General features: G+C 43.2%; 1 protein-coding gene across 2 annotated transcripts; it reads left to right on the top strand.

Moving 5' to 3' along the window:
- The first annotated feature begins 695 nt into the window (after positions 1–695).
- oxtra (oxytocin receptor a) lies at positions 696–13,142 on the top strand. Of its 2 annotated transcripts, XM_061832164.1 has the most exons (3): positions 696–1,086; positions 1,158–1,882; positions 12,068–13,142. In XM_061832164.1, exons 2-3 carry the CDS (start codon positions 1,180–1,182, stop codon positions 12,319–12,321), a joined length of 957 nt encoding a protein of 318 aa, XP_061688148.1. In that variant the 5' UTR covers positions 696–1,086; positions 1,158–1,179; the 3' UTR covers positions 12,322–13,142. The 2 variants fall into 2 exon arrangements, with proteins under 2 accessions (XP_061688148.1, XP_061688146.1); XM_061832162.1 differs by having other exon boundaries at positions 696–1,882.
- The last annotated feature ends 277 nt before the right edge of the window (positions 13,143–13,419 follow it).

The raw sequence follows: 13,419 nt of genomic DNA, 5'->3' as shown, positions 1-13,419 counted from the left end.
ATTAAGTGTCCTCAGTTCCCGACGCTTATTGAGTGTTGTTAAAGGTGATGTAACACACTGGTAAACATGCCTGGATCCCATCATTTTGGGGCTATGATGGAAGCATCAAATTCTAAGTTTGTAAATATTTTTTCGGGGGAAAAAAATAACATTTAATAGTTTCATTATTTTCGTGTGTGTGTGTTTGTACTGTATTCAATTGAATAAAGCTTCGGAGGTATTTGTAAATCATGGCATTCTGTTTTATTTACATTTTGCACAATGTCCCAGCTTCATTGGAATTGCTTCTTGCCTTTGGTAGTGGAAACATTGCTTAGCTTTAAACAAACACCTAATCGATCAAAAGTGGAAGTTGTGACTCTTGAAAATGCTGATTTTTTTTTTCCCCTCTCCCCCTTATGCAGTTCTGTTATTTTATGTAAGCAACACACTATGATAATAAATGTCCTCCGGTACGCCGGCGATGTTTTCACTCCTCGGGTATGATGACAGTATGGTGTTGCTTGTTTGGGTGTGATGCGTTCAAAGGCCGTGAGGGTGCACAAGCAAGCAACCGGTGCGCGCGCGGCGCCCCCTAGCGCCTGTGTCGTGCAGCCCCCGTTCGGTGGGGCGTGCAGTTGGCTTCCAACACCTACATATGCTGTTGCGCTGCAATCTTGCTGCCCATTGGCAGTTTTAGCGGGGAGGATGCCGGAGCTCCTCTGTTTTGCTGCACTTTTATCCACTTTTTTTTTTCCCGCCACAGTCAGTTTATTTTTGCTTGACAGTGATTTTTTTTTTTTTTTACATCAGTGAACACAAGTGAGTTTTAGTTTCTTTTATTTTATTTATTTATTTTTTTTTAAACGTTGCTGGTGTTTGGGTTTTCTGATGTCGGGAAGCAGATTTCTGGGCCACCGCCTTCTAAATTGCGCTCACTGAACCGCGCGCAAAACATGTTTGGAGGACCTTTGGTGTGACGCACGGACTGCGCCAATGGAGAGCTTTGCGAATCAAAGCGACTTGTGGCCGGCGAACGACTCGTGGTCCTCCGAGCCCAACCAGACGAACCCCCTGAAGAGGAACGAGGAGGTGGCCAAGGTGGAGGTGAGCGTCCTCGCCCTGATTCTCTTCCTGGCGCTCGCCGGCAACCTGTGCGTCCTGGCGGCCATCCACAGCGCCAAGCACAGCCAGTCGCGCATGTACTACTTCATGAAGCACCTGAGCATCGCCGACCTGGTGGTGGCCGTCTTCCAGGTCCTGCCGCAACTCATCTGGGACATCACCTTCCGCTTCTACGGGCCGGATCTGGTGTGCCGGCTGGTCAAGTACCTGCAGGTGGTGGGAATGTTCGCCTCCACCTACATGCTGGTGCTCATGTCCGTGGACAGGTGCCTGGCCATCTGCCAGCCTCTGCGCTCCTTGCACAGGAGGAAGGACCGCTTCTACGTGGTGTTCTCCTGGAGCCTGAGCATGCTCCTCAGCGTGCCCCAAATGTTCATCTTCTCCCTCCGCGAGGTGGGCTCGCCCGGCTCCGGTGTGTACGACTGCTGGGGCGACTTCATCATGCCGTGGGGAGCCAAGGCGTACATCACGTGGATCAGCCTGACCATCTACATTATCCCGGTGGGAATCCTGAGCGCGTGCTACGGTCTGATCAGTTTCAAGATATGGCAGAACTTCAAGCTGAAGACCAGGCGGGAGCAGTGCATCAGCCTGACGCCCAAAAGCGACAAAGGGGGCAGCGCCCTGGCGCGGGTCAGCAGCGTCAAGCTCATCTCCAAAGCCAAGATGACCACCGTCAAGATGACTTTTGTCATCGTGCTGGCTTACATCGTGTGCTGGACCCCCTTTTTCTCCGTGCAGATGTGGTCCGCCTGGGACCCTGCCGCCCCACGCGAGGGTGAGTCATAATCACTTTCCTTTTATTTTTGCCATTCTTTCAAGTCTGAGTGTCAAAGAAAGCCAACGTGTATATTTTACGGGAGAAAATCTCACGCGCACCACCAAGCAAGTCTCACGAAATTTAAATCAATATGTACATTACAGTATTTACCAACAAATGTATGAAATCTGAGTCTGTTGTGGCAAAGTGTGTATATAGGAAATCTGATGATACAAATCCAAACATCATGTTTAAGTTAAAAAAAAAAAAGTAGCCTACTGTGAACTGAAATATTATTGATCTCAAATCATAAATGTACTTGTTTACTCATGAACACAACTTTGTATGAATAACAACAGCTCAATTCAAATGTTTCCAAACTACGGCTTCAGGGCCATTTGTATGCTCCAGACCATTTTTAGTGGCCTGCGATTTGTATTGTACCCCCCCAAAACAACAACAACAACAAACAAACAAACAAAAAAAAACCATAACATTTGAGATAGCCTGCAACACTATTAGGTGTGGGTGTTAAAAGTTGCATGTGTCTCGGGGGTGTTACAACACCCACATTCCCCAAAGGGTGCAACACCCCTTACAGTTGCTACGAGTGACACCCCCGCACTGCATTCCAATTTGTAAATGCTCTCATGGACCTTGGTACTCAGACTTAGACTGCATTACACATGTCCCCTAATCTTTGATATTTCCACATTAAGTTATACTTTTTACAACGGACTATAGTTTGACGAAACTTTTGATACTGATGTTAATTATTTATCATTTCATTTCTTTATGTCACACCGTTTTGGATGTGGTATGGATACTGTAGAATTGGCAATGTAATTACCTTGTACTGCAAATACTATTTTTTGCAAAGAATTAAATTCAAACTACAACATTTTTTTGCTTTATAATGCCTCTTGAAATAAAAATTAACTTAGTTTGACGGCAACCGTCTTCTTTCACTTCCTACTCTGTCTCAAGGTCTGATTAATGACAAATTCTGATCCTCATGTAAACACTGCTTCAGATTTATTTTGGACCTGAATATAGAGATCTGGGCGGCAGGGTGCACGGCTGTTTAACACACTTGCCTCACAGTTCTAAGGACCCGGGTTCAAATCCTTTCTCTTCCTGAATTGCTACACACAGTCAGGAAACAACAACAACGGACAATTCTGGAACTAATAGACTTTGCCAATGGCATCTTAAGTGACACTTGAGATTTTTTGGGTCATGCATAAAGGTTGGAGAAAACTATAATCTGCTATTTCACCATCCAATTCCAAAGCCCTGTAAAAGATTATTATTTATTTATTTATTTATTTTGTCTGAAGTGTGTCCCAGTGCACAAAGCAAAGTTGACAAAGGCAGGCTTGGCTGCGTTTTATTTCGTTATCTGTTTGGCCGTCTATGCGTGCATTTTCACTCCTTGTTTTGTTTTCCAAAACGCGGCGAGTGTACCTTTTAGAATGCACAAGGCGCCCTCTCCCACGGCTCCCGTGTCGCCCATTCTGCTGCACAGTGTCAGACGGCTAATCATTAATCAAATTAGTGTGCGCGACCGCACGCCCACAAGCTTTATGTGTGCCCTCCGGGGCCGTATTGGAGCGCCTCGTTGACATTTAACAGCAATAAGCTGCAAAACGTGACATGCACTGTACGGTCCCCACGGTCATCGGTGTGCTGGACGCGGGCCACACCCAAAGTGCCACAGACGGCTGTCCGTTGGGAAGGTTGACACTTGGTGTTATGTCAACAAGTGAGCAGACCGTGATCAATATTTTACAAAGGGCTGTCGGTGTTTGGAAATAAACACTTCATTAGGTAAAACTAATTGATGAGATCCAGTCGTGAAGTTAAAAAAAAAATCACCTTTGAACAGGTAAGAAGGCTCTTTTTTTTTTTTTTTAATATAATCATTTAGGAATACAGTAAAAGGTTTCCCAAAAATTACTATACAAATTTTTTTTGGTATTGGGTGTCAATTGGATCCATAGAGCTGAGGCTTTCCAGTTCTTCTCAGTGTAAAAAAAAATTAAAAAAAAATCTCTTACCGATTGAAATTGGAGCAGCGTCGCACAATTGCTGCCTGGCATGAAGTTTTCCTGTTCCCGACTGCAGTACAGCAGTTTGAGAAGTTATTATGGACGCCCACACTGCTCCAAACACAAAGTACAGTTTACACGACTTATGGCAAGTTTCTCAATACTCTGCTACTCCCACCACTGATGAAAACAACAAAACCTCAAGAGCAGGCATTCCTGCAAAGCTAGGGGAAAGTCTAGCTACTGGGCTGCAATGGAACTCCGTATCAACAAAATATTCATTCAGCAGATGATTTATTTATATATATATCTTTATAAGCGGCATCAGCTGGTAAAGCATTCACCTCACAGTTCTGAGGTCCTGGGTTCAATCCTGGACCTGCCTGTGTGGAGTTTGCATGTCCTCCCGGTGCCTAAGTGGGTTTTCTACGAGCACTCCGGTTTCCTCCCACATCCCCAAAAACATGCAACATTAATTGGACACTCTAAATTGCCCCAAGGTGTGATTGTGAGTGCGACCGTTGTCTGTCTCCATGTGCCCTGGGATTGGCTGGCAACCAGTTCAGGGTGCACTCTCCCGCCTCCTGCCCGTTGACAGCTGGAATAGGCTCCAGCGTGCCCCATGACCTTTGTGAGGATAAGTGGAAAAGAAAATGGATATCTATATAACTCAGGTTCTTCAAAGGCTTCAACTGAAAGATTTTGATGCTCAATAAAAAAGAACAGAATTTCCAAGGGATCCTGCAAATGCCTGCTCTAAGACTCTGGAGTTAACAAATGTTTCACTGTCAAAAAGAGATCCCGTTTCAAGAAACCTGCCATAATTTGTACTCTGCGTTGGTGCATTTACCAGCCATGACGTTGCAGCGAGGGATAGATTTTCTTTATTTTTTTTGCCAGACATCCATTTTGCAATGCTACACCAGTGTTAAATGTTGAGCCATAGGCAAGGCAATAATATGCTTTCAAAAACTGCAAAGTCTAAGCTGTCAAATGCTGATGAGCAATGGCCTAATGTATGTTTGAATGATATGTAAAGTAGAAAAATTGAGAAATGTACTCTTTCATTCCTTTGGGAACACGCTGTGTGTTTCTCGTCGTGGTTTGCAGTTGTGGTGTAAAGCTACATTGCCTGAAACTGAGAGATATTCCATATAATTTGTCCCTCCTGCGTGGCTGACTAACAAAGCCTGTTCAGTTGTGTATATGGTCTGGACGTTTTGTTATTGTCTCACCACAAAGAGGAGCTATCTGTCTTGCTGATAACGGTATTTCCTAAAGCCGCATGAGAATAAAAGGTTTAGAAGAGAGTTGAATAATCTGTAGATCGGCCAAAACAAAAAGGTCAGGAAGTGTCATGGCAAGGAGACGGTAAACAAACTTTGATGGGGAAAATGATTCACCTTTTCTTTTTTTGTGCGTCCCATCTCTGTGAAAGGTTCCACGTGACTGTACGACTGCCATCCTTGACTCTCAAGCCACATTATTTGCTTTGGAGTGCGGTGTGGCGCCTTTTAGAGGAGCAACTTGGCAAACAGATTTTTTTATTTTTTTAATTATTATTCTCATGTCTGGATCCGTACAGGAAGGAGTCTGATGGCTTTCGTCCACGTGAATAATCCTCGGAAAAGGCCGCAATTGTCGGATCCACGTGCTAGTGTTTGCGTACCTTAGATAGGCCGGAGTGCAAGCTGCCTTTGTGTAGATCACTATCCATTAGACTGACACTAATGTCAACTCAGACAGACAGCAGACGGCACTCAACAACAAACCGGAGATTTTGTGTTCACGCGAATATCAATACAGTAGAATATTGTAGAACAGTTCATTCATTTTAGATTCTGTAGTGTATATCATGTGATTTTATATCTATATATTATACAACCTACTGCTTTAACACAAGCAACACTTCTGCTTAGTCATAAATACGACTACTAGCAACCAAACACAAAGGCGCCTGACTACAAAAAGAAAACAAACAATGGCGGAAGAAAGAAAAAGAGGCGTACGACGTGTGTTTCTCGAGACATCTCAGGAGGAAGAACGATGGAGAAAAATAAAGCAAAAACAGAAGACGCCCAAGAAGAAAAAAAATGTTATTCATCACGGCTCATTGAGAAAATATGAGTGTCTCTCTCACTGCTTTTTTCTGGGATCCGGGAGCAAGTTCAGAGAACTCGCGTTGGGCTGAGAGCGCATCTGGTAGCTCCACAGCAACTGTTCTGGAGGCTTAGTAGCAATAATCCAGATAGGGATCCGGATCTCCATCCCCAAGGCCTGCATCTTGCAAACTCCATGTTTGAAGAAAGAACGGGGAGAGGGGACAGGCGGTGGCTCAGCTGGGCTGAGCTGAGGTCACCTGGAGCCAGCCAGAGGGGAAAACCAAGAGAAGGGAGAAACAAAAAAGGAAGAGGAGGCGGGAGTCAGAGGTTAAATACCCAGGGGGACTGAAAAAGGAATGGAGGAAACCGGTGTGATGGTCTGAGCGCTCCCCTGTGCTGAAAAGTCCCCTTGTGATTAATGCGCATGCTTTACTAACAGGGGAACTCTGGGTACGTAGTAGACGGTTACTGGGAACCGCTCTCATAGTTCCCCTTCTACTACATAGAGCAAGCTAACATACGTTATATCCTAACCATAACCCAAACCTAGCCTTAAAACAAAAGAATACACATATCTGTACGTTCGCTGTGTTCGTCTTTCTGAGACGTCCATAGCGAACATGAACGCTCGGCGACAAGTTGTCGAATGGCACACGTTGAAGCATGGATGCGGATGTTTCAGACTGGTCAGAAGTTTACAAAATATATGCGCATGCGCATTAATCACAAGGAGACTTTTCAGCACCGGGAGCGCTCAGACCATCACACCGGACAAGACTATGCCCATCGGCTTGAATTGAATCCACAAATTTTGCCGTACAAGTGGTGTAACAATCATACCTTCATATAAAATACTCCCTCTTTGTTCTCTTCTTCTCAAGCGTATGGAATGATTGTTTACATTTTAGTCTTGGCAAATCAGATGTTCATGATTCAATCACATTTGATGCTATTTTACGCTTCAAATCAAGACAAACAGTCTTGAAAGTCCTGCAGCTGCACCTGTAATGTTGACACACTGACACAGACATCAAGGCATACATTTGGGACTTTGGGAATAATCAAAATGGACATTTTTATCTGAAGACAGAAACCATTCTGGGGTTGCAGCACTCTCGAACCCCCAGCACGCGGTGCCTCGCGTTGATATTTGAGTATTCAGCAAATAGTTCATTGCTGCATTTGCCTTCCGTTGTCGATCTGCTAGGTCCCCCGGGGAGATGGTCCCATCTTATGGCTGCTCTCAGTTCAAACAAAGAAAAGTACACTTTGATGACTGTGAGCCAAGATTTTGAGTGGACCTGCAAATAAATTTTCGGGTTCACTTGACATACGCCAGGCATCGTTTTAGTGGCGTCTCACAGAAGGATCACAGGAAAGAATGCAGTTTATCAAGTTGTGGGGGACGTTTTGGCAACTGGTTCAGAGTCACTCGAGGTTAGACTCCTCATAATCTCAAGTCATCATCCTATCAATCATATTGGGACACTTCTGTGTGAACTTTTATATTCTTTCAATGCACAAGCAATATGCAAGGTCCATAAAAGAATCTCTGGACAAGTTTGGTGTGGAGAAGAACTCGAGAGAAATACAATCGGTATGAACTATGACGGAGATTATACACAACCATCTGCTTTTATGACTGTGACTATGACTTCATATTTTTGTAATATTTCACCTCTATTAGGCGTAATGCCACCGTGCCCCAATACTTTCTATTTGCCATCTGAATTGTGTGCAGGTGACATGCAACACGGTGCACTTCATAATCTTTTTCAGCGATGTTTCACTAAGCGTCACTTGACTCACTTTTGCAATATCCTCTTCCAGCCGCTCCAATTGTTAAGAGCTGAAATGCTGGGTGAAAATGGCCCCTCACCTTCATGTTTCATCTATTCTTTGGCTTGGCTTCCACGGAGGAGCACATCATCATTACGGATTTGAGAAAATGATCAGCAGGCAGTAATTGCAAGTGCAAAAAACGCCCCATTAGCTGACACCTGCGATTTAACATTTAGCCTGTGTGGCTGGCTTTCATTGCGACAGAAAAGCGCTGGAAGCTGAACGCCAGGCCCAGATGCGCCATTTCCAAGATATTGGCGCTTAAAAAAATTTAAAATTAAAAATCTCACCCACCTGAGCATGCTGACTAACCCTGGCTGTGCTATTGATTTGCATTCAGCTCTTAATGGCCACCGAGCACAATGAGTTCCAGCTCGCAAGACTTGCTAAATGTCAACGCTTTTTTTTTTTTCCTTTTTTAATCTTTTGTTTCCCTTAATGTCACAAAGGATTCGGAAAAAAAAAAACAGTAAATGAATGGTTGAAACCGAACTGTGAGGATTTTGTTTTATTGTTTTTCGGGGCAGGGCCTCACGATCAGGGCTGGCTTTGTAATAGATGAACCCCCCACGACAGATTCATTTCCATTTGGCTTTCGGTTAATCACTCCCTGTGAAACCTTTCGAGGAGCGTATCATTATTTAAATGAGTTGATGTTGCCAGAGTTATTTTATCAGTGGCATTGTTTCATAAAAGACAATAATATGCACGCAGACAACGCAAATCATTCAGAATTTAATCAAACTTGGCAACTGAAGTAAGACATTTATCATCTTCCATAGGCAGGAGAGGAGAGCTACTATATTTTGTTTTTTCTCTCGACGCCACACAATTTCCCAGCCATTTGTTGCAGAATGTGTGGCGAGCATGAGGCCAATGGAAATCCATCCTTTCCTTTTCTGGACTGCTTATCCCCACGAGGATCAGGGGCGTGCTGGAGCCCCGCCAATGGAAATGTTGATTGATAACAGAGTCTCAACGCCTGTGAGATATAAACACAATCGGATAAAATAATACAAGATAAAGATATTTATTTGCGTTTGGGAATGTTTGCAAAGGTGCAAACGCAGCAAGGTTTTGGATGCAGCAAAAATGAAAATGCTGGAGGCTTGAATTGCACAGAGTGTAATAGTATGTATGTAGGATTCAATACTATGTACAATGTGTACTGTGTACTATGTGTACATATATGTATGTATGTACATATGTGTGTGTACTATGTACTATGTAGTATTGAATGGACTTATTTAAGTTTGATTCTACGATGGTGACTGCACAAAGCTCCGCTTTTGTGAAATGGAGAAATATTTTTTAAATATAATTCCACATATTATTCTCATTTAAAATCACAACAGTTCTATAGAATTCTAGATCAGATGTTTCAATGTGCAGCACGATAAATAACTGGTTAGCACACCTGCCTCGCATTTGTGGGACTCTCGCTCAAATCTGGACTTGCCTGTGCGGCGCTTCCATATTCCCTCCGTGCCTGTGTGGATTTTCTCCGGGCACCCAGATTTCCTCCCACATCCCCAAAACATGCAACATTAATTGGAAATTCTAAATTGCCATTATACGTTATTGTGAGTGTGAATGGCTGTTTGTTTCTACGTGCCCTGCGATTGGCTGGCAAGCAGTTCAGGGTGTACCGCGCCTCCTGCCCGAAGATAACTGGGATAGGCTTCAGCACACCCACAACCTTTGTGAGGATAAGCGGCTAAGAAAATGGATGGATGAAAAGATGGATGAACCCTATTTTAGAGTGAGTACTCTGATGACAATCATCCTGGAAATATGTGATATTAGAATGGTGAAAAATGAGCTACAGTAATTACCATCCATCCATCTTCTTAGGTGCTTATCCTCACGAGAGTCGCGGGAGTGCTGAGGCCTATCCCAGCTGTCAACGGGCAAGAGGTGGGGTACACCCTGAACTGGTTGCCAGCCAATCGCAGGACACATCGAGATAAACGGCCGCACTCATAATCACACCTAGGGGCAATTTAGAGTGTCCAATTAATGTTGCATGTTTTTGGGATGTGGGAGGAAACCGAAGTGCCCGGAGCAAACCCACGCAGGCACGGAGAGAACATGCAAACTCCCCACAGGCGGGGCCGGGATCGAACCCGGGTCCTCAGAACTGTGAGGCCAACGCTTTGCAGCTGTGCCACCGTGCCACCCCTGTAATTATCATGTGGGTCATAATGATGGTATAATTGTTACCCAACCTGTGTGTATGCCCCAAAAAGTTCTTACTCAGGGTGAATCTGCTTCTGTTTAGTCCGACACAAAGCTATCATTCTGTTGTATGAATGGCAACAGGCTGAAACATCTGCCTTTCACTATACATCACTGATATCAATAAATGAACAAAGATCTATTATTTGTAGTAGATGAAAAAACATTTGGGGAATGAATTGAATGATATTGGATAAGATTCCTTTTGGTTGGGGTCGCTGGACCATGCTCTGTTCTGATTTTTGAACTTACAAATTTGGGTTTGTGCTGCACACATACAATTTTGTCATAAACCCAGGACATCCTGTACTTGCAAGGAAGAAAACGCACGCCGAACAGGAGCCCCTTCCCCCCTGTCCCCTCAGAGAGGATTCATCACTGATTCTTGACATGGCATTTCAACATTTTCATCACTTTTTTTTTTTTCATATATATTGCTTTCTGTGCCCTTACACGTCAATTGTGCTGCACACATTACAGGAACGCTGCAGAGAGGCTTCCAAAGACGAGGAGGGAAATCACAAAGGTTAAATATGGGTTAGAAGACAATTAAGGAGAACCCGAACACATTTGTCAAATGCCACATGAAGGACAAAATTAATTGACACCGTGTAAATGTCATCCAGCAAGATCTGATGTATGGTTTTACTTATCTGCAAGGAATTTTATGTATAATTAAGTTTATATCATGAGGATTTGTTTCTTTCCATAGTCCCTTCGTCTTTTGCATTCTCAAGATTGAGGTCATAGTTATTATTGCAGGTGTCTATACGTTTACATTTTTTTTTCACATGTGTAAATCTATATAAATAGCATTTATTGATCAGTTTCTACTTCTCTGTAAATGGCAGAGCAGTACTGTATATCAACCATAATTGTTAGAGGGGGAAAAAAATCCTTGAAAGAGCTTTCCTACATTACATTGAAGAAGTCCGTTGCTTGGAATTCCTCAGTGTTCACTATGTGCATAAATATTGTAAATATTCAATATATTTACGCTTGTTCATGATCACAGACAAAAATAAATGACTCTTAGTAAGTCAATTGCAGACCACGTGATATTCAATGAGAATAATTTTGAGTGGACCTTTGTTGACTTTTCTGTGCGCAAGTAAAAAAAAATCAGGTCCAAAGATTTCCAGATGATCTTTTTGTCGACAGCACAGGTGTCAAACTCAAGGCCCGGGGCCCACCACATGATTTTGTGTGGCCCGTGGAGGCAAATCATCTGTGTCAATTTCCATGATTCCTGTGAAAATCTGGACCAAAATTTTTAATTGTCATGTAAATTATAATGTTGACATATTATCAGCCTTTTTGTGTTGCCAAACATGAATAATGGCTGGAAAAAACTCATTACTCTTGATTTGTGATTCCCAAACTAGTTCATAAATTTTGGGTCTAAATATGATGCGGCAATTAAAAATCTTTATGGTTTCAGTCATAATGCCGCACTGAGGAAAAACGGAACTACAATGTGGGCCGCGACAAAAATGAGTTTGACACCGCTGGTCTACAGAATTTTAGTCTTCAGCAACATTGTCCCGGTACGTTTGTCCAGCGTGACCAGGTGCATCATCAGTATTTTATAGAATGGAATGGAACATCAGAAGAATGAAAATCCTGATTATTTACAAAGTTATCACAGTTGAGTACATATGTTGTTTTTAAGGTTACAGGTTTGGTTTGATTTCAATAGCGTAAGGGACCCAAAATTTCCACAAGTATTCTCGTGACTGGCGTAAATCCGTGCAGAGGCAGGTTATGCATATTTTAAAGAGGGCACTCTGCGCCATAGTGGCCATAGCCAACTTCAAACCTGCCCAATCAAAGCGTCTCCTCTCATTCCCTTTAAATCTGACACGATGCCAGTTTCACGTCGAGACTTCTCAGTCAGTCTCGGACGGTCTTGTCAATTTGTCAGTCGGTCTCTCTTTTGCACCTCCCAATTGATGTTTCCTGTTCTGCAGCGATGCCCTTCATCATCTCCATGCTGCTGGCCAGCCTCAACAGCTGCTGCAACCCGTGGATCTACATGTGCTTCGCAGGCCACCTCTTCCACGACCTCCGGGAAAACTTGCTGTGCTGCTCGGCCCGCTACCTCAAGTCGGCGCAGTGCCGCTGCGAGCGCGACTTGGACTCGGGCCACAAGAGCATCTCGTCCTCATTCGTCATTCGGAGCGCCGGCAGCCAGAGGAGCATCACGCAGACGTCAAGCACGTGAGCGAGCACTCGCCCGACAAATCTACGAAAGCCCGACTGGGCCTGGAGGACGCTCAGAAAAGATAAAAAAAAATCATTATTTAATTTCAAATCCAGCTGTTTAGGATGTAAATAGAGAATGATTTATGGCTCTATGAAATCTTTGAGTGCAATGAATATTTTCAGGGCAATTAAGGACTAAGACAAGCAAATCGACAACAAGCTTGTTTTTAAGTTTTTCTTTGTTTTTATTGAACATTGTATATATGTGTATGCAAACATACATATTCCAAAAATAATCTTTTCTAAACTTAATAATGCTTAGTTGTGAAACAAACTATTAATTGGACATTTCATTCATAGTGATTCAACCAACCCTGTAAATGAAATTGATATGTAAATTACGTAAAAGCTTTCAATTAGAAAAAACTAATTGTTTCTTATTATACAGTATTCATATTGCCTAGCTATTTAAATTGTACTTGTGTCGTCAGTTCATCACGGAAAATTTGGAGGGCGACTGGAGGTTTTTCTCATATTTTGGTGACCTCATTTATAGTGACGAGAAGTCAAAATATTAAGAAGACCTCTCAGAGTGATGCAGTGGAATTCGATACTACAATAATAATTACAATTGGACATCAATTTAATATTGTGTGCATGTACATACTGTATATACTCGGTGTGCAGCCAATGCAAAAGAAAGTACCGCTGACGTTATCAGACCTGTGTGCGCGCACGTGTTATACACGTGTGCCGTATTGTGCTTCACGTTGTTGCATCTGCAGTTGATTCCATTGTCAAATATTTATATAGTGTACCGTGAAAAACTGTCATTTAAGAATGCTCTTATGAAGACAATAAAGTGCTATGTACACTAGGCAAGAGCTGTGTGGAAAAGTACTTAAGGTGGTGTGCTGGAAGCTCGCCGGAGGGATATTTCTCCAACGTTGTCACTCAGTTTCTACCTAGAAAGGTTTTGTAGGGGTTGGACACAGAATATCTTCAAGTGTGCGGCCAGCTGGCCTGAAATAACACAATTCAGGTCAACTATCCATCCATCTTTTTTCTACGCCGCGTATGCTGTTCGGGGAGGGAAGAAGCTGGAGCCTAGCCCAGT

Source organism: Syngnathoides biaculeatus, chromosome 10 (assembly GCF_019802595.1).
Source record: "Syngnathoides biaculeatus isolate LvHL_M chromosome 10, ASM1980259v1, whole genome shotgun sequence".
In the NCBI taxonomy this organism is placed as follows: domain Eukaryota; kingdom Metazoa; phylum Chordata; class Actinopteri; order Syngnathiformes; family Syngnathidae; genus Syngnathoides; species Syngnathoides biaculeatus.
This window is presented reverse-complemented; position numbering and strand designations above follow the sequence as displayed.

Coding starts and splice junctions, on each gene's coding strand:
- oxtra (XM_061832162.1), top strand. CDS start 976: ATGGAGAGCTTTGCGAATCAAAGCGACTTGTGGCCGGCGAACGACTCG. Junction 1,883..12,067: donor CCCTGCCGCCCCACGCGAGG/GTGAGTCATAAT, acceptor CCTGTTCTGCAG/CGATGCCCTTCATCATCTCC.